This window comes from Lygodium microphyllum, chromosome 15 (genome assembly GCF_053477565.2).
Source record: "Lygodium microphyllum isolate KBCC chromosome 15, Lygodium_microphyllum_v1.1.10, whole genome shotgun sequence".
Taxonomy (NCBI): domain Eukaryota; kingdom Viridiplantae; phylum Streptophyta; class Polypodiopsida; order Schizaeales; family Lygodiaceae; genus Lygodium; species Lygodium microphyllum.
Genome location: NC_141149.1, coordinates 77,348,490 through 77,370,417, shown reverse-complemented (window position 1 = coordinate 77,370,417; position 21,928 = coordinate 77,348,490). Strand labels below are relative to the sequence as shown.

Here is a 21,928-nt window from a genome sequence, read left to right as displayed (position 1 = left end):
TATAAGTAGTCACAATCCATAATTTTCTCATTCACGCCTTAGCCTTTAATATCCAACACCATTACTTGGGTGAGAATGACCGTCCCCAAATTGTGCTATAGTTTGAAGCCTCTCTTGTAGTAAGATTTTCAGATTAAGTTTTAGTTTTAAAAATCGTGAAAAAATTAAGTGCATAAATAGCACAAACCACGACCATTACGACTTTGGATCATGGTGTCTCTCTCTCTCTCTCTCTCTCTCTTTCTCTCGGTACTGCTGCTGCTGCTTGATTTTGGGATGCATTGTTTGTTGTCTTTGCTGATGAGTCCCTTCCCCTCCTCCGCCTCCTCTCATCAGCCCACAATCATGTCTCGCCAGCACGTTCCCCCCACTATCCCTCTTTCTACTCATCCTCCCTCAAAGTCCTCTTTTCGGCCTTTCGCCTCTGCCCCACTTCTAGTAGCTGCACTCTTCTTCGTGTACAGTAGTAAACCATCCTTTAGCAGCAGATTTCCCCTCCTGGCATTAGCTCCGGATCAATGCCAATTGCATTTCATCCGACCATGTTGATTTCCAGGAGATGGACCATTTGATCATCAGCTTAAAGAGAGAATCCATGCTCATTAGTCTGAAGGTAATCCTCTTAAGTGTATCTCACTTTGCATCGTTAAAAAAGCCGTCAAGCTATCTGTCTAACGGCAATAATTATCAAACTCAACAATCACCTGTCTTACTGTGCCTGAAGGGCATTCTTGGTATGCAAACACTCTTTGCATCAAGTGCCATAAATGGCTTCTATTTTGCGAAGGGAAAGAATGCGGTCTTCAGGTTGCTGACAGATACATAAGCAATTTTTTCAGCGCAAGATCACACTTGCATTACTCTGATTTATCCACATTTGCCCAGCACTTGTAGAATCTGATTCAGTGGAATATTGATCGACAATGTGGGAACTCTTAGTGCATTCTCGCAACACCTCAACACCACTATGTCCAGTTTGAAGATTTTCCTGTACTGCCTTAACGACTTTGTTGGCTACTCCATTTTTAGCCAAGTCGAAGAACAATTCAGAGAGTTTCTAGTATGTGTACAATATGGTAATGTGATATTTCTAAGAGGCGATTGATGATAATCTAAAACATAATGGGAAACATGATTGAGCGGAGCAGTACACTTGAGATCAAGTAAGCATACATCTCCACATGACTGCGTGCATCTTCACAATGCTAGATAATGCCAGGGTACTTATACTTACAAAGATGGCTCCCTTTTGAAATCCCTGTCATCATGGCCAGTGGACAGTGCTATGTTTTACAGGTCTATCGGGTTAAACGCAAAACTTAGTGGTCAACCAGCAACTTAGAACTCAGTGTTTACTTGACGTTGGGAATTCATAATATATTCAGATTTACACTCGGCATTGAGAATTTAGTAGCTTCAGTTAGGTGTGTTTTACAGGTTGATTATCTCAAACCCAAAACTTTTATGGTCAATGCAGCAGATTAGAAAGGAGGTTTCACTTGTTGTTGGGAATTCATTGGATCTTAGGTATGTTTTCACAGTTTACACTCAGCATTGGGAAGGTTTAGTTTATCTGACAGGTTAATTAGCCGTCAGCACATAGGATCTCATGCGTTGAAACCTACATCTCTTACCTGTGGAGTCTCAGATGGCACGAGGTTTCACTGGATGTCAGGAATTCGTTGGATCCTGGGTATGTTTTCACAGTTTACACATGACATTGAAAAAGGCTTAACTTATCTTGTCAACATCTTCTCATATCTAGAGTATCAGATGCGTGCTGGAACATAAAGCTGAGTTACTACATGGATTGAGTACAATGGCAAGGAGGAGAGGGTTGAGTCATAAACTTCACCCTGTAGTTCTTGTGCCTAATGAAGCAACTTTATCATGCTCAAAATATTTTATGGGGACAGAATTAGTGATTTGATGGAGTTTGATGAAGTGTTGCCATATTTCTTAAAGCAAAGTAGTATTTGTTGAATTGACATAGCAATAGTGGAGAAATATAGGCAAAGCAAAGTAGCTGAAGAAGTTCTTCTCTGAGCAACAGAGGAATCCATTCGAAGCCAGTTGATGAACATGACAATCAACCATATATTCACTATGAGTATCTGGAGTTTTAGGTCATACCGTTGGAACAGAGCTCTGGCATTTCAGAGAAATGTTTATCACACTACATAGTTCTCTTTATGATGATCAGAGTAACCAGTCGTTTCTGCACTGACACAAATAGCCAATTTACTCTTTTTACTTTTTCTAATATTCAAAATGACAAATATCTAGTGCAGAGGCATTAGATTGTGGTAGGTGCATGTGCAGGCACACATGTGCATAAACACACACACACACACACACACACACACACACACACTCTCTCTCTCTCTCTCTCCTCCCCACCGGCCCCGGCCCTCCCCCCCCCCCCCCCCCCCCCCCCTGTAAGGGCTTTGTAGCTATACCATGCCGTTGCTACCGATTGCACCTATATAGGGAGTAGTAGTGACTCAAAGCCCTGCCTTGTTTCCACTCTACGTGTGATTCCCTATGCCCAGTGGTGAACCCTCTTATGTGCGGCGTCACGAGGGTGTAGTCCTGGGATGTGTCTATGTTGTCCCGCTTTTGGATTGAATAATGCAAGAGTATACCTTGAGCTCATATCGTGTTACCTTTCTGTGCCGTGTTGAGTGCGTAACGAGTGCAGGTTTATCACACTTGGTATCAGAGCAACTCTTGCTTGGAGTGAAGGAGTGCTCACGGAAGCAGGAGAAAGGATCCAGTGCCCCGAAGAGATCGAAGTCGTAACGACCCACAGCGCGACGCCCCGCGTCGCGTCGCCCCACGTCGCGTCGCCCCCCCCACGCGTCGCCCCAACCGCGACATCCCACCATCTAAAGACGTGACGCGGCTTCCCCGCGGCACGACCCACACCACCACCGGCGAAACGCGGCTTCCCCGCGTCGACACCACCACCAACCACATGGAGGACGAAAGGGAGAACGTCACCCTCCCAACACTGGAGGAGAGAAAGAAGAGTAGGGGACAAGAATGGAGAGTGGCCCAGGAGGAGAAAGTGGCCGGGCTAGAAAGACAATTAGATGGTATGTCAGGCATGCTAGAATCAATATGGAGGAACATGCAGATGAAAGAAGAAGAGGAAGAAAGGAGAAAGAAACTAGAAGTAGAGCAGGGCTATAGAGAATGGGTGATTCAACAACAAGAAGAGGAGAAAAGACACCGAATGCAAGAGGAGATGGATAGAACGGGTAGAGAGGAGACATCTAGGAGGGCGCAAGATACAAGGAAGGAGAAGGAGAAAGTAGTAGAGTTAGGAAGCAAAAAGAAAGACAAGAAGAAGGAGAAGAAGCACCATCGCAAAGAAGAGGGAGATAGCAGTAGTTCAGAAGATGATTATGGAAAATTCAAGATGCCCCAACCCGCCAAGTACAAGGGAGAGAGGGATGGTTTGGTTCTGAAGAAGTGGATCGCAGAGGTGGACAGATACTTAAAGTATTCACGAATTACTGAAGACAGGAAGGTGGAGGTGGCAGCCATTTACTTGGAGGAGGACGCTGCCAGTTGGTACTTGCTAGAACAAGAGCAGGGCCACACAATCTGTTCGTGGGAAGAGCTCCAGGAAGAACTGAAGGACTACTTTATTCCAAAGCTAGAGAAATTCAAAGTGAGAGATGAATGGAGGAACCTCAAGCAAACATAGGGAAAGATGAAAGAATATGTTAGCAAATATAGGCAGATCATGCTGCAGCTACCAAACATGGATACAGATACTAAGCTACATGGATTTTTGTTTGGGATGCAAGAATGGGCGAGAAGAGATGTGGAGAGACAAGAGCCAACAAGCTTAGCAGAAGCCATGAGAATGGCTGAACGACTGGTGGACCTGGAAGGCAGAAGAACAGCACAAGGAAATCAAAATAGGTTCAACAACAACTTCAACAACACCTTCAACAACAACAACTCATGGAACCAGAGGCCCAATGCTCCTAGAGGGGCATTCACAGATACACGGAGCCAAAACAACACGACCACCACAGCCGTATCACAAACCGCCTTAGTACCGAGAGGAGCAGCAGGAAGATGGGGAAGCAATTACTACAGGCCAACCCCTAGTACATCATATGGGCCAGCAGGATCAAACACGTCATGGTGGAGACCCCCAGGCCCGTCTGTCGGAATCAGATGCTTCAAATGCGGGGATCCACACTACCAAAACAGATGCCCAATAGAAGATACAGCTTCGTCAAGTGGATCAAGGGTGAATGCAACTAGTGCATATGGAGGAGAAGAACTACAACCACTGCGAATCCAGGAAATCCCTAGTGGGAGTGAAGAAAGCATGGACCACCCAAGGGTAGGGTCAGTTAGCGCCCGACCCCAATGCATGGCAGCCAGAGTAGCAGCAGTCCATCATTTGTACATTAAAGGCCAAGTGGGCGAGGGTAACCAACCCATCATGGTGGACACAGGAGCAACACACAACTTCCTGACACCAGGGTGTGCAGCAAAACATGGACTAAAACTATCGAAGGCCCCAGAAGGACTAACAGTGACATTCGCACAAGGAGAAGCCAAGGAGGTGAAACAAGTCTTTGCAGTCCAAGTAGCAGCCCACAAGTGGAAGGCGAAACTCAACGTCTTAGTAATCCCCATGGATGATTTTGAAGTGATACTGGGATTGGAATTCTATGACAAGTATGTCATTGCAATGTTTGGTAAAGGTGTAAATGAAATGATGTTAGATATGCAAGGAGAAGGCGTCAGAGTACCATGTGAAAGAATGCAACTACCTGGCAGGACCCCAATCAAAGTGCAAATGAAGGAAAATAAGCCAGGAGTAGCTTGCCAAACAATGAAGCAGACTACAACCCAACCAAAGGGCCAAACCCAAAGTGTACCGGTCCAGGGGACCGTTATCAGGCCACGTATCATGACTTGCAGTGCCAAGCAAGTCGAAAAATCAGTCAAACAAGGAGATATGGTCTTTCTATGCATGATCCGACCGATTGAAGAAGAAGAAAGTGGCAAGAAACCCAGACAACAGAACAAGAAAACAGAAGTGGCAGAAATACTGGAAGAGTTCAAAGATGTGATGTCAGCAGAGTTGCCCAAGGGTCTACCACCCAGGCGAGATGTAGATCACAAAATTGAGCTAATCCCCGGGTCGGCCCCACCAGCCCGAGCCCCCTATCGCATGAATCACACCGAACTAATAGAACTGAAGAAGCAACTGCATGAGTTAGAAGAACAAGGATTCATCCGCCCTAGCAAATCCCCCTTTGGTGCCCCAGTGCTATTTGTAAAGAAGAAGGATGGGGGACTCAGACTCTGTGTAGATTATAGGGCCCTTAACAAAATCACCATAAAAAACAAATACCCCATGCCCCTAGTGGAGGATCTCTTAGATAGGTTACACGGGGCCAAGTACTTTAGCCGAATTGACCTTAGATCCGGATACCACCAAATCCGCATAGTAGAAGAAGATATCCCCAAAACAGCATTCCGTACCCGATATGGTAGTTTTGAATGGCTAGTACTAGGATTCGGCCTAAGCAATGGGCAGGCACATTTTGTGGCCTCATGGATGGAGTCTTTAGACCGGAGATAGATATATTTGTCATTATCTACATAGATGACCTCCTAGTCTACAGCAAAACATTAGAAGAACATAAGCAGCACCTACGCCGAGTTTTTGAGAAACTGCGGCAGCACCAGTTATATGCCAAGCCCGAAAAATGTGAGTTTGCAGTAAAAGAGTTGGAGTTCTTAGGCTTTATTGTAGGAGCAGATGGAATCAAAGTGGATCCTAAGAAGGTTGAAGCCGTCCAAAGATGGCCCGTACTCAAGAATGTAAGAGAAGTGCGGGAGTTCCTCGGCTTCACAGTGTTTTGCCGAAGATTTATAAAAGATTACAGCCTCATCATTGCCCCCCTCTCCCACCTCACCAAGGAGGATCACCCTTTTACATGGGGGAATGCGCAACAGGAAGCCTTTGAGCAGATGAAGAAGTGCATGAGCCAAACCCCTGTCCTAAAGGTGCCAAACTTTACCAAACCCTTTGAAATTTCCACAGATGCATCCGACTACGGCATAGGAGGTGTCCTGGTACAAGAGGGCCACCCCATTGCTTATGAGTCAAAGAAGTTTACTGGTGCTGAAACAAGGTGGAGCACGCATGAGAAGGAAATGTTGGCAGTCATACACTGCCTTAGAAAATGGAAGCATTATGTTCAAGACAAGCATACAGTCGTCTTCACTGACAACATCTCCCTCAAATACTTCCAATCTCAGCCCAAGTTATCGGCAAAGCAAGCCCGCTGGCTAGACTTCCTAGCCGAATTCGACCTGGAGATTAAACACAAACCCGGCTCTACGAACAAGATAGCAGATGCATTGAGCCGGAAAGCAGACCTAAAAGCTGTTAGTGTGGTCAGCAGCAACTTCATAGAGCTCGTCAAAGAGGCCCTAGAGCAAGACCAAGAAATGCACAAAATAATCAAAGATGTGGAAGCAGAGAAGACCCCACACGGAATGTATACCTTAGAGGAAGGTATCCTCTTTCTAGGCAAAAGATTGTATATCCCCAACAATGTGGAATTGAAGAAACTCATGTTGCATGAAATACATGATGGCAAGATTGGAGGCCACAAAGGGCAAAGCAAAACCTTGGAGGCCCTCAGGAAGCAGTTCTTCTGGCCAAACATGAAGGAAGAAGTAATAGACTACATCAAAACTTGTCCCACCTGCCAGATGGTCAAAGCACCACGATCAAGACTAGCAGGTCTACTACAGCCATTACCAGTATCCAGCCGCCCGTGGGACGTCATCAGCATGGACTTCATTGTGGAACTACCTGAGTCCCATGGGTACACAATCATCTTTGTAGTGGCGGACTATTTTTCCAAACAAGCTCACGTCATCCCAGCCAAACCACCACTGAACGCCAAGGAGGTAGCACGCCTCTTCTTCACACATGTATTCAAACTTCATGGCTTACCGCTGGCTATTGTATCAGATAGAGATGGAAGATTCATGAGTGACATGTGGAAGGAACTCTTTAAGACTCTGGAAACACAATTGAGATTCTCATCATCCTTCCACCCAGAGACAGATGGACAGACAGAACGAGTCAACCAAGGCATCGAAGATTATCTCCGAAGCTATGCCCGAGTAGACCAGAAAGATTGGGCATTGTACCTTGATGTTTTGGAATTCCATTATAATAGCTCCATACACTCGGCAACCGGGTACACTCCCTTCGAGTTAGCAACAGGAAAAGAAGTCATAACACCATTGGCCTTAGCATCCGGAGCGGCCAAAGCAGAAGATCAAGATGCAGAAGAATTTTTGAAGAAGTGGAGAGACCGCAATGCAGCAGCTAAACAGAGCCTAGAGCAGAGCAAGATCACCATGACAGAGCAAGCAAACAAAAAGAGAAAGGCTGTACTATTCGCCAAAGGAGACATGGTCCTAGTGAGCTCTAAGAATATGTCACTGCCCAAAAACATGACCCCCAAATTCAATCACCGTTACTATGGACCCTACCGAATCACTCAAGTGCTGAACGAAGTCACCTACAAGCTGGACCTGCCAGATAGTGTTTGTGTTCATAACGCATTTCATGCTCGTCTTCTGCGCAGGTTCTATCCCGACAACCAATGGGGACGGCGCGTACCAATGCTCCATTCCAACGGTCCCTTCGAAGTAGAAGCCTTCCTCCGACGCCGGGAACAAAGAGGCTTCCCCGAATACCTCACCAAGTGGCGCGGGCGTCCACTCAAGGAGGCCACTTGGATCTCAAAAGCGGAGGCCCGCGAACGCGGAAAGGATGCCTTCGCCCTTTGGCTCGAGGAGAACCCCCCAGCTCCTTCCAACGACCCTTGAGCCTTCCCAGTACTTCAACAATAATGCGGTTCTCAAGCATAGACCCAAACGTGCCCCACTCCTCAAATGTAATCGAGTCGAGGGTGGACCCGCATGGTAGCAACCATCCAAAAAACAACTCTAGTAAATAAAAAGCCTTAACGTCCTAGTGCAGCAGACACTGGCCAGTCTGATAGCATAGACTGTGTTAAGACCCCGCGGTCCCTTAGACCGGCAGACACTGACCAGCTTGATAGGAAAAGCTGCGTTAAGACCCCGGATGAGTCAAATAACAAACGCTACCCTTAGATTGCTGAGGTCAGCAATCCAGTAAGCGGGGGTGAGTGTAAGGGCTTTGTAGCTATACCATGCCGTTGCTACCGATTGCACCTATATAGGGAGTAGTAGTGATTCAAAGCCCTGCCTTGTTTCCACTCTACGTGTGATTCCCTATGCCCAGTGGTGAACCCTCTTATGTGCGGCGTCACGAGGGTGTAGTCCTGGGATGTGTCTATGTTGTCCCGCTTTTGGATTGAATAATGCAAGAGTATACCTTGAGCTCATATCGTGTTACCTTTCTGTGCCGTGTTGAGTGCGTAACGAGTGCAAGTTTATCAACCCCCCCCCCCCCCCCAGCCCGGCCCACCTTTTTGCTTTGCTACTTTCAGTTGGGAATCTAGTGCTTGGATCCCCTTTTATAGACAGACAGTTCTTGTGATCCTGTCACTAGTGACCATTCTGTGAACATTTTTACTGTCACTTATCTTTTTGTAGTGGTGTATTGCTTAAAATGATTATCTTCCACCATTAACAAGTCTTTGGGTTATCAGAGTCAACTTTTTCGCTTATTTTGAAATTGCCATGACTTGCAACATTTAAAGTTTATATTGTTTGTTGAGTAGAAGGACTTTGCATGAGTAGGTGGAATGCATAGCTATTCCTTTAAGTTTCTGCTCTGAATGTTTAAGAATTTGTTCATATTTGCAGGAATGAACTTTTGCATGTTTTATGCACTGGCTTCCAGTCTGCAGCACTAACTGCTGCCTTGGACTTGCCAAAAATGGGTGGAAGCCCCATTGAAGCTTATGCATTACACTTATCAGAGGGCTGTCAAAATGAATGGGCCCCTAGTTCCAGCTTGTATAAGATCAATGAGGCATGATCAAATAGATTCAGAGCCTGCATATGGAAGGTATAATGGAGATTGGTTCTTTCTTGATGGCAGTTTGCAGTATATACCACAGTTGAACTTTTGGACAAAGATCATGATACAAGTCAATCTGATGAACCGAGGAGTGCAATAGCAATCCACTTGACATTTGTTTACTTTGCCATCAGCATTATTGAGGTAATTATATTCTGCTATACATCTTTGATTCTTATTGTTCTTGAAGTTTTGGCAATAGCACACAGCTGATTTGCATAAGAAAAGAAAAAAACTCTGCTAGAATTTCAATCACCACTTCATATCTGTTATTGGTGTTAGGGCCTGGATTGCATCGTTAATGGCTCAGATCGATGGTCTTAAGACATTTATGGTGACAATATAACAAAAGGGACCTTGCACACTTTGTGATTCCCTGTACTGTTACTATTTGAGTGTACTGACACCATCCAGACAGGCTAGAGATTCCTGTGAAATTCAACAACTGAAGCCTTCTTACACATTCTTAAATTTCCTGTAGTGCTAACTGTTTGCTTGCTCTAGGGTCATGGTACTAGCAGTGGGGTTTGGAAGGTCAACCAGGAAATTATTATTTATGAAACTACTTTCAATGCTGGCTAAAAAATTAATCATAGGCTGTGAGAGTGCACAATTGAGGAAGGAACTCGAACATAGAGAAAGAAGACAGCAGGAAGATGAGGTAAGAAAGAAATCTGCACTGACTGAAATAAATTCTGAATACAAACAGATGGATTGATCAGTCCTTGCATGGAGCCCGAGGTGTCAATGAGGGTGCCAGATCTGGCCTGAAATGATGATGGCAGCAGCAGCACCGGAGACAAAGGAGTGTACCCACAGTTGAAGGAGCAGCCTGCAAAGATGATGACCAAGGTGGGGGGAGGGGGGGGGGGGCAGATATAAATAGCTGGAAACCCCTAAATCTGGCCGACCTGGAAATAGGGGGCAAATTATGGCTGACCAGCTGGAAATAATAATAGGACTGCAATAAATGCTGTCTCACTGCTGAAAAAAAATGCATAAATAATGTCATGGCAGTCTGCACAGTGTGTGACTGATGGGAGATGAAATTCGACTGATAGGCATAAGAACCGGGCCTAAAACAGGAGAAATGCATGCTAAAATGCTAGAGCTCCCATGTCTCTATTAGACTTTGACAGGAGGTCACAACCGGGAGATGATAGATTAACAATACTAAAAGTGACAAGCTAAGACCCCCTCTCAGATCTTGGGAGTGTCTGTAGACCCAACAATCTCATGTGATAAAGCATAGAAGCCTTGGGCAAAGGTTTCGTGAAGAAATCTGTTGCATTGTTCTTAGTAGGACAATAGGCCACGGCTAACTTGGAATCCATGATCCGCTCTCGAACATAGTGGTACTGAACCTTGATGTGATTCGTGTGAGCATGAAACATAGGGTTCTTTGCCAGAGCACGGACACTTTGGTTGTCCATGCGCAGCTCCATAGGTCTTGTCTGTGGAAAGCCAATCTTCACCAACAAACGACGGAGCCAAATTGCCTCCATACCTATACAAGGAAGGGCACGGTACCTAGCCATTGTAAATGAAAGAGCCATAGTAGGCTGCTTCTTATTGCTCCAAGAGATAGCTTCCGATCCAAGGGAGAAGGCATAACTAGTAGTGGACCGCCGTGAGTCCCGCCGTGAGTCCACATCACTTGCCTAATCAGAGTCACTCCATCCTGAAAAAGTGGCCCCCTCTCCATACATGATCCTATAGGATTGAGTCCCCTATACGTAGCGTAGAATGCGCAACATAGCTCACAGTGAACTTGAGTAGGAGTCTTCATGAATTAAGATAACAAAGCCACCATAAAAGAGATATCCGGTCCAGTATGGATTAGCTAGATCAAAGAGCCAATGAGGCATCTATAACAGGTGGCATCACTAAGGGGATCTCCTGTTGCCAAAAGCTTGGACTCTGGGTCCATGGGATATGAAATAGGTCAACACTTGGCCATACCAACTCCGAAAGAAGCTCGCAGATATACGTGTGCTAGGAGATAAAAATGCCATGTGCCATTTCATAGATCTCCAATCCAAGGAAGAAGTGTAGGATCCCAAGATTCATCATGTCAAAAACGTGGCCTAATATCTATCGAGTACGGTCAACGTAATGATGAGGTCATCAACATATAAGATAACCAAGACACACTTGTCCTCTACAACCTTGTAATAAAGGTTGGGATCACGATTCGATTGATGGAAGCCACTGTCCAAGAAGAATCAATCAATCCGTTGATACCGAGCCCTGGGAGCTTGCTTCAAGCCATAATGGGCCTTCGGCAACTTGTAAACATGGTCCTTCTTCCCCTGCACAAGAAAATCAAGAGGCTATAAGACATAAATCTCCTTCTCTAAGACGCCATTCAGAATGACTGACTTCATGTCCATTTGATAAACAAGACAATGGTGATGGGCGGCCAAAGCCAGGATAGCTCGAATAGTGGACATCCGAGCTATCAGTGCGAAAGTCTCAAAATAATCCAAAGCTGCCCTTTGAGAAAATCCCTTGGCAACAAGTCATGGCTTATGCTTGTCCAAGGTCCCATTTGCAAGATACTTAGTCTTGAAGACCCACTTTACACCAATCACCTTCTGCCTCTTCGGACAAGGAACCAACTCCTAAGTTTGGTTTTGCTTAATAGAATCGAGCTCAGCCTTCATAGCATTGCACCAAATATCTTGTGCAAGAGCCTCATCAATTGTAGTAGGCTCATGGTCTTGAAGAATTGGAGACATAAGAGCATAGTTTACATAGAGTAAACTATCTCGTGGGGGGTTTGTAACCAAGCTGACCGGCATGGACCAAGAGGTGCCTCAAGGAATGGAGTAATCCCTAAATCTTGCACGAGCGACTGATACCACTGAGGAACGGGGATAGGCTCATCCTGCTGCAAATGAGACCAAGAAGTCTTCGGTACAAGGGAAGGTTGATCCTCCTCACTTGATGAAGAGAGCTCCCCCCTTTGATGGCTCAATCCCCCCAGAGGAAACTTGAGGAGATGGGGAAGGGCTAGAAATACTCGATGATGAAATAGTTGATGAAAGAGCCGTCAAGGGTGGAAGGGGAGGGTGAAGATATGGAAGGAGGGGAAAGTGTTGTAGACGAAAAAGGGGTGCCATGGGGTAACCTAGAAGGAAGGGAAGGGATTGATGGTTTGGGAGGGGGGGGGTCAGTCAAAGATGAAGAACCACCTATAATAGGAGAACCTTCCCTTAAAGAAGGGGAGTCTCCACATGTATCTCTTTGGCATGCCCGTTTGGGCCATATATCCTTGAAGGGAATCAAAATGCTTTTTGGGTTACAGTACTTACCATCCCTTGACTATGCATGTTTTGATTTATGTGAGCAGTCTTTATGGCAGACAGACTAGAAATACACATAAGTCGTCTGGTAGGACACGCATGAGTGAGCCCCTGGCATTGGTACATTCGGATGTCTGTGGGCCCATGCCCTGTCAGTCTATGGGTGGTGCAAAGTTTGTGATGTTCATTGACGATTTTTCACGTAAATTTTGGGCTTACATCATTAAGCTTAAGTTAGATATCTTGGCTGTGTTTCAGAGATGGCTTGCATTGGTTGAGAACTAGACTGGGCATAGGTTGAAATGCCTTAGGACTGACAATGGGGGAGAATATGTCACGTGCCTTTGAGCAGCTATATGACGAGAGGGGTATTAAGCGTCAGTCGATTGCCCCCTATACCCCACTCTAGAATGGTTTGGTTGAGCGGATGAATAGAACCATCTAGGAGCGTGTATGTAGTATGCTTAGCCATGCAGGCCTACACAGAGCTTTTGGGTTAAGACAATCAGTACAGTTGTACATGTCATCAATAGATCACCTTCTAGTGGTTTGGATTTCTAGGTTGCAGAGGAGGTATGGACTGGGAAACCTCTGTCTTATACGCATCTACGTGTCTTTGGATGTGAGGTATTCTGCTATGTGCCGAAGGACAAGCGGACTAAGTTGGATCCTAAGAGTGTCAAATGCATTTTTCTTGGCTATGGAGATGTAGGCGAGATGGGTTAGCCTTTGGGATTCGCAAGCACGGAAAGTCATCTGCAGCCATGATGTAGTCTTCCATGAAGACAAGATGTATAGATAGCTTAAGAAGGTGGTAGAGATATGCAAAGTTATATTCCAGGAGGAGCCACGTGCTCCTGCACAGCCAGTTGGACAGCTTGCAACAGCAGTTGATACACATAGCCAGGGTGTTGGATAGGAAGCTAGACATGCAGCAGAGCCTGTAGTGAGATGGTCTACTAGAGCTAGACGTCCACTTGATAGATTTGAGTCCTTGATGCATTATGTCTTGGTTACAGATGTAGGAGAGCCTCTCATCTATAATGAGGCTATGCGCAGGGGTGACAGTCACGCTGGGAGAGGGCTATGCAGTCTGAGATGGACTTCCTGCATAAGAATATGACTTGGGATTTGGTTGTGTTGCCTGAGGGCAAGAAGGCTTTGCCATGCAAATAGGTGTACAAGCTGAAAAGTATCCCTGGAAACCCCAAGCCGGCTTATAAGGCAATACTTGTTGTTAAGGGTTTAAATAGGAGTATGGAGTTGACTTTGATGAAGTCTATTCTCTTGTGATCAAGATGACCATCCTACGCTTGGTTTTGGCCTTAGTCGCGCAGCTTGACTTGGATATGTGTTAGATGGATTTCAAGATTGCATTCTTGTATGGGGATTTGCATGATGAGATATACATGGAGCAGCCTAAGGGCTTTGCAGAACCTGGTAGGGAGCACCTAGTGTACAAGTTGAAGAAAAGTCTTTATGGCTTGAAGCAGACACCTAGGGAGTGGTATCATAAGTTTGATGCCTTTATATAGTCATAGGGCTACAACAGGAATGCTATGGATCCATGTCTTTACACGAAGACAGCTCGTGATGACTCATTGCTTATTTTGGTACTTTATGTGGATGACATGCTGATAGTAGGGAGAGCTCATGATGAGCTGGATGCTCTTAAATCTTAGCTGAAGAAGAGCTTTGAGATAAAGGATTTGGGACAGGTCTCTTACATTCTTGGTATGTGCATTGAGCGCGACAGGCATCAGGGACTACTCTACCTCTCACAAAGGGAGTATATTTTCATAAAGTCCTTGAGCGTTTTCGTATGCAGGTGTCAAAAGATGACGTATCAGCGAGACAGTAGGGTTTGCGGGGAGGAACACAGAGTGAACTCGTAAACATGGAGAAGAGAAGGGAAGAGAGAAGAAATTATGATGAATGGAATGATAAAGATCTGAATCATGGAGCGAATGTGATATAAGGGAACAAGGGTGCCGTATCACAAGGAAGATGATGAAGACAGCCATGAACCACGAACCGCAATGTCCTCCTGAAGGGATGTGAGGGTAGTGGAGAGGCTGGAGAGAAGAGGTGACGGATTGAATGAATTAGCTGTGAAGAATGAATGAGAGAGCGGCCTATAAATAGGCACAGTCAGTCTAGGATGGTGTCCCTTTTTGGGGCTGCAAACCCTAAACACAAAACACAGAAACACAAAAATGCTAAATGCGGGTGAAGGGTTTCTCAACACCCCCTCTCAGGCCCAAAAAGGGGAACAAGAGAAAAGTGAGGTGGAGATGTAATCTACATGTTGAAGAATGCTTATGTAGCAAGTGCCACTTGGACAAAGTCCCTCATGGGGAATTTGTTCACTTGCCCAAGCGCCCTAGTACAAAGATAATGAAAACATGCAATGCATAGGAGGAATGTCGGACTTTGTGTGGTGCTGAGAACTATAAGGATACGCTCGTACTTGATCTCGGGAGGTGGCTCCATGCTGACCAAGGGACAAAGAGGATCCACCTTGCAATTTGAGAATACTACCTAAAAGGAGACCTTTGAAGATAGTCAAGACTCAAGAGACTGGATGAGCTGTAGAACCCGAAAATCAACCTTGGGAGAGAAGCTACTAGCTGCGTGACTCCTTGCTGGAAGGAATACGAAGGCCTAGCCACCAAGTCGCTGCTGAAGACCCAAGGGCCCCGATCTAGGTAGATCCTCTAGATCCAGGTTATGAGCAGAGGAAATGACTGCTCAAAGGAGAGCCACTCCTCGAAAGTGAAAGGTGGTGGTGTGTGAAGAACTTCATGGCACATAGGGTCCCTCTCTGAATTTGAAGAAGTAGAAGTAGGAGCTGTTGAGAAACTCTTTACCCTTCACCCTTCACCCTTCACCCGCATTTTGCATTTTTGTGTTTCTGCGTTTTGCGTTTAGGGTTTGCAGCCCCAAAAAGGAGCGCTATCCTAGAATGACTATGCCTATTTATAGGCCACTCTTTCATTCATTCCTTATGGTTGATTCATTCAATCCGTCACCTCTTCTCTCCAGCCTCTCCACTACCCTCACACCCCTTCAGGAGGTCATTGCGGTTTGTGGTTCGTGGCTGTCTTCATCATATTCCTTGTGCTACGGCATCCTTGTTCCCTTGTATCACATTCACTCCATGATTCAGAACTTCATCATTCCATTCGTCAGAGTTTTTTTCTCTTTTCTCTTCTCTTCTCCATGTTTGCCAAGTTCACTCTGTGTTCCTCCCCGCAAACCCTACTGTCTTGTTGGTACGTCATCTTTTGACAGGAGCCCCCGCTGAAGTTGAAGAAGAACCGGAAGCCCCCTCTGAGGGCGAAGTAAAAAAATCCTCCTTTGAATCCTAGTCTGAGAGAGAGAGAATCCAACCACTCATGGCTCATGGATTGCGAAGCATTTGATGATGAAGGAAGTGCCGCCGGTCGTGCCGAAGAAGGTATCCGGGGCTCGAAAGAAGAAGCCGAAAAGCATCTAAAAGTGGCCTCTCGAACCTGAGTGGAAGAGGGCGGAGAAGATGGAGGCTTAGGATGAGCGAGGGGTGGGGAACAGTCATGGACTCTCAGGAGAGTGGATTGTGGAGGAGATGTGGGCCGTGGAAGCCACTGTATCCGAAAGTGGGTGGGGGAAACCTCCAAGAAATGGGTTGGTCTCAAGGAGGGCTTATCGCTTCGTAAGGTCTTAGAGCCTCCGTATGCTCAAAAGGACTTAGTGCGCATTGGGTGCGGCTTATTGCCTTGAGCAAAATACCCTGATAGTCGATGCAGAACAATCTCTGTGGCCCAGAAAGGAGAGGTGGCACAATGAGTGCCTGGTGGAAGATGCATATACTCCGGAGGGGTGGGGAGCAAAGGTTGATGTCAACAGTCTTCGGTGGGATGACCGTTCGTGCTGCAGTAGTAGCACCCAGTAGAAGGGCAATTTGTTGGTGGAGACGCCATGGTACCGGTGTGGCAAACTGGAGAAGGGAGGGTGGGAGGATAGGGAAGGGTTGGAAGTGGGCTGAACCACCAGTGGTTTGGAATAACCACTAGCAGTTAAGGTGCAGCTGCGGGCTGTGGGAAAAAGCCGCTAGCTAGGTAAAAACAGTGCTGGTTGTGCCGCCAGCTGACTGGCTGAGCCACCAGCAGCAGCCTGTGCAAATGCAAGGAGATAGGGAGAAACCGCCTGCTGTAAACACAGATCAGCAGAAGGAAGAACCGCCAGATGGCTGGGCAGAACTGCCGGTCTGCAGCCGGTGCCGCCATTAGCAGCCGCCTGAAAAACCCAGCAGATTGAGTGTAGCCGCCGGCAGCAGGAGCTGAGCCGCTGGCTGACAGGAAACAGCCGCTAGGATGCAGAGCGGAGGAGGCCAGCAGCAGAAGACAGTCGCCAAGAGTTGGGTAGAGCAGGCGAGTGGCAAGAAAACAACTGCTAGGAGCTGGGCGGAGCAGGCGGAGGTCAGGTAGCTGCAAATGCAAGTTAGGCTGAGCCTTGAGCTGGTTTGGTTGAGCTGCAGGCTGCAAACACAACTTAGAACAGCTGCCAAAAAAAGTGTTGATGTAGCGGAAGAAGAAAAGTGGATGTTGACACCCGCCACCGGTCTTTGCCTTCACTGGAGTGGAGGATCTTCGCTGCTAGGTGAGTAGATCCAGCTCTGATACCATGTCAAAAGATGACATACCAGCGGGGACAGTAGGGTTTGCGGGGAGGAACACAGAGTGAACTCAGCAAACATGGAGAAGAGAAGGGAAGAGAGAAGAAACTATGATGAATGGAATAATGAAGACTTGAATCATGGAGTGAATGTGATACAAGTGAACAAGGGTGCCGTAGCACAAGGAAGATGATGAAGACAGCCACGAACCACGAACCGCAATGTCCTCATGAAGGGGTGTGAGGGTAGTGGAGAGGATTGAGAGAAGAGATGATGGATTGAATGAATCAGCTGTGAGGAATGAATGAGAGAGTGGCCTATAAATAGGCACAGTCAGTCTAGGATGGCGCCCCTTTTTGGGACTGCAAACCCTAAACACAAAACGCAAAAACGCTAACTGCAGGTGAAGGGTTTCTCAACAGCAAGATGTGAAGTCTATTGGCTGTCCATTACCTTCTTATGTGAAGGTCTCACATGCCGATTGTGTTAGAGATCATAGCCAGGCAGGCAGGCAGTCTGCACAGCAGTCTGCACAGTCGGACTGCCACGTGGCAGTCCGACTGCCTGCAGCCTAGTCGGCTGCATTAAATGCAGCCGACCTGTCCTGGTTGCACCCTATTTTCTGGCGCCCTCTTTTTGCCCCGGTTGTCGGCTATTTATACCCGACGTTCCCAGCAGTCTACACACACTTCTCTGACGCAGATTACAGACCGGTGATGCGCAGATTCTGTCTCTGTTCACAGATTTCAGACAGCAGGCAGTGCAGACTGCAGCGGACTTCGAGGTGGACAGCAGGTTGCATCGTCGAGGTGGAGACACGCAGTCCAGCGCACTGTGCCCGTGTACATATCTGCATATCTTTGTATTCAGCATTCTTTATACAGCAGATCTTCATCGTCCACTGTCTCTTTCTCTCCCTTCTCTCTCTGCGTTCTCTCTCTCTCAGTCCTACGCTTCCGCACCGTTGCACTCTGACATGGTATCAGAGCAGTGTTTGAGGGCTGACTGAGCGCAGAATCAACCTGAAGAGGAGTTTCCATCGCGACACAAATTTGCGTTTTTTGCGTTTAAGGGCAGACAGGAGGGCTGCGCCTTGGAACAAGGCTGAAACGAGAGTGGGCGCACAGGAAAGGAGTACAGGTGGTGGATTTGCTGCTGTTTACTGCTGTTTGACGCGGAGGAAGTTTGAGTTTTCAGCCTACAAGTGCAGGTTTTGCTTTTTCATCGCCTCCGGCGGGTGAAGAAGCTTCAGGACGCGGAAGAGCCTTAGCAGGCTGAGTTTTCCCAGTCAGAGGGGGCTGCTTTTGCGTTTGTGAAGGCATTGCAGGTGAAGATGTCTACAGAGATGGACTTGGAGTTCCAGGCGATTATGGACCGGAAGGTGCCTGTTTTACCGGCTCTTCCTACAGATCAGAAGCTCGACGGCGACAACTACCGCATTTGGCGCGTCATGATGTTGGCCATCCTTGAGTCCTATGATTTGGCGGAGTTGGTACAGGAGGAGATTGACCGGCCCTCGGTAAGAGATGAGTCCAAACTCTCTTCCGATGCTCGTGCGGAGTTAGCCAAGGCCCAGTCTCATTGGGACAAACTGAATGCCAGGATTCGATCCTTTCTCTTTCCATCATGCACTACAGCCGTGATTGCTCACATCGAGCACTTGACGGTGGCTCGGGAGATATGGCTGGAGCTTGATCAAATGTGCAACCGGATGACCCTGATGAAGAGGGTTTCTTTGGAGGTTCAGATGCGGACCTTGTCCGTAAATAAGTCTTCTTCGCTACGGGAACACATTAACAAGCTAAGGCAGCTACAGATGCAGGTTCAGAATGCGGGGAAGCCGATTTCCTCCGAAGACATGGCGATCACACTATTGTCCCAGTTGCCCCCACGATTCGGTACATTTTACTCTGCCCTTATTGCTTCGGGGCGAGAGTCTACTCTTCGGTGGGAAGAGTTGGTTCCTATGGTTTTGGACCAAGAGGAACAGTTAAAGGGACAGAATGCTTCCAAGTCGGAGGCGTTGACAGGTCAAGCCTCTCAGAAGAAGGGGAAGGACCACAAGAAGAAGAAGGGGGATAACAAGTCCAAGAAGGACAAGGAGAAGGACAAGGACAAAGACTCCACATGCCATATTTGTGGAAAGACTGGCCATTGGAAGAAGGATTGCCTTGACAAAGACACGAAGGACACCAAGAAGAAGGACACCAAGGATTCTGGAGCGGTGGCTGCACCCTCATCAGCTGCATTTCTTCATCTAGCTGTCATTGAGGACGCTTCGCCGAATGCTTCTGATGTTGCGATGACGCCTCCCCAGGCTCGAGAGTGGATCGTTGATAGTGGTGCCTCACGGCACATGACTCCTTCATCAGATGGTGTTGCCCAGTTGCGACCCTTGCGTGGGCAGATTCTCATTGGAGACAGCTCTTCAGTTTCTGTTGCAGGTCGGGGTAAGATGCAGCTTATTCCGGATGGACGAGGTGGTACCCATACCTCAGAGGTTTTGCATGTACCAGGATTAGGATACCATCTCCTTTCAGTTCATAAGATTTGCTCCCTTGGTCTTTTGGTGGAGTTTGACAGTACTACAGTGCGAGTCCTTGATCGTGGATCGAGGAAGGTTCTCTCATCCGGATATGAGGAGAACGGCATTTACAAACTGAAGTCTTCCACCGCCCTCTCTACTCTTCTTCTTACCTCATAGTCACAGTCAGAATTATGGTATGCTCGGTTTGGTCACCTGAACTATGACTATCTTCGGAGGGCGTCACGTGGACAGCTTGTTCGAGGGTTGCCGGATATAGTGGTGAGCCAGCAGCCATGTGTCTCCTGCATTCGGGGGAAGCAGTTTAGGGATGCCGTTCCCCACTTAGCTTCGCGGCGGTCTACTTCACCGATGGAGCTAGTATCTACGGATCTATGTGGCCCTATGAGGACTGAGTCCTTGCGTGGGAGCTCCTACTTCATGCTGATCGTGGATGACTATAGCAGGATAACATGGGCCTACTTTTTGGCATTAAAGTTAGAAGCTTTCTCGCACTTCAAGGATTGGCTTCTCTTTGAGGAGAACCGATCAGGCCGGAAGTTGAAGACCTTGCGATCCGACAAGGGAGGTGAATTTGTATCTAATGAGTTTGCTCGGTTTTGTATAGATAGAGGAATTCACCAGGAGTTTGCCAGTACCAATACTCCTCAAGAAAATGGTATTCTTGAACGGAAGAACCGCAGTGTGATCGAGATGGCGCGCACCATGATGGAGCACCGACAGACCCCTCAGGTTCTGTGGGCCGAGGCTGTGGCTACTGCAGTCCACATTCTTAATCGATCCCCTACTTCGGCCGTGGAAGGGATGACTCCATTTGAGGCTTATTTTGGGACGAAGCCAGATGTTTCTTACTTTCGGGTCTTTGGGTGTGATGCTATGTTCACATTCCCAAGGCTCACCGTGATAAATTTGAAGTGGCTTCCCGAAAACAGGTATTTGTTGGCTACAGCTCCCAGTCCCAAGGCTACCGACTGTATGATCCCGTCAAGCGGGATGTGTACACTAGCCGTGATGTGCGGTTTGTGGAGGTTCCGGCTACTTTAACGGGTGAGGAGCATCCCGTTCTTGGAGATCCAGGGGAGAGTTGGGCTCCTTCTACAGTTCCACTGGAGCCCGTGCCTTTTGATTATGATTCTGTTTCTGACACAGAGTCTACTGTTCCACCGGACACCTCTAAGAAGTTACCGCCGGTGGATATTCCAGAGTCTTCTGCTGATGGAGAAGGACGAGGGGAGGTTCGGCCTCCTCCTCGCTGGGCCCGTGACACACTCCGTGATTCAGGGATCGAGGGGGTTCCTGAGGAGTGGGGACCGCAGGATGGTCCGCGGCGGTCACGGAGGCACCAGGCACATTCTACGGAGCTTGTTTGCTCCAACTATTGTTTGATGACCCGTGTTATGCAGGATTGAGAGCCCACCTCCGTGAAGGAGGCTATACAGTCCGCCCCATGGAAGAAAGCTATGGAAGCTGAGTTGGAGGCTATTGAGAGGAATGGCACTTGGTCACTCGTGCCCCGCCCCCCGAAGAAGAAGGTGATTGGAGTCAAGTGGGTCTTCAAGACCAAATATCTCAGTGATGGTACTTTGGATAAGCACAAGGCTCGCCTTGTTGCTAAAGGTTTTGCACAGCGCCCAGGGATTGACTGTCATGACACTTTTGCCCCCACAGCTCGTATGGCGACCATTAGAGCTGTTCTTGCTTTGGCTGGCCATAGGAGATGGCCTGCTTATCAGTTGGATGTGAAGTCGGCCTTCCTGAATGGTGATTTGAAGGAGGAGATCTATGTTGAGCAGCCTCCTGGCTTTGGTTCTTCAGATGGGAAAGTCTACAGGTTGAAGAAGGCCTTGTATGGCCTCAAGCAGGCCCCGCGTGCATGGAACGAGAAGATTGATTCGTTCGTCCAGGCTCAGTTGGGATATCGGCGGTCCAAGGCCGATCCGCAGCTGTATGTTCACACTTCCGAGGATGGTTGTGTGCTGTTTGTCTTATATGTTGATGATTTGATTGTCACAGGTGATGCTGCACAGCAGGTCCAGGAGACGAAGTTAGCTTTACATCGGACGTTCAAGCTGACGGATTTGGGTCTACTCCATTTCTTTTTGGGCCATGAGATTTATCAGTCTCAGAGGATACTTCGGTATCTGAGGGGGACGTCTGATTTGGGGATTCATTACCCCGTAGGGACAGATGGGTCAGATCTTGTACTTGCAGGTTGGAGCGACTCGGATTGGGCCGGTGATGTGGACCACAGGAGGTCTACTACAGGTTACTGTTTTACTTTGGGTGCAGGTGTTATTTTATGGAGTAGCAAGAAGCAGCCCACGGTAACCCTTTCG

The 21,928-nt window shown here is 47.4% G+C and overlaps 1 protein-coding gene across 5 annotated transcripts in view; it reads left to right on the top strand.

The window, feature by feature from the left end:
- The first annotated feature begins 219 nt into the window (after positions 1–219).
- Positions 220–21,928, top strand: part of LOC148024689 (calcium/calmodulin-regulated receptor-like kinase 1) — a 120,890-nt gene continuing 99,181 nt past the window's right edge. For 3 of the 5 annotated variants that reach the window (XR_015693338.1, XM_087694340.1, XM_087694339.1), the window contains exons 1-2: positions 220–613; positions 9,104–9,226. Coding sequence is in view for 3 of the 5 variants with exons in the window: in XM_087694340.1 (XP_087550466.1) it covers positions 560–613; positions 9,104–9,226 (177 nt within the window). In the remaining 2 variants the exon portion in view is untranslated. Of the gene's footprint in view, positions 614–8,865; positions 9,227–21,928 lie in introns of all 5 variants that reach the window. The other 2 variants (XM_087694343.1, XM_087694342.1) reach the window with 2 other exon arrangements.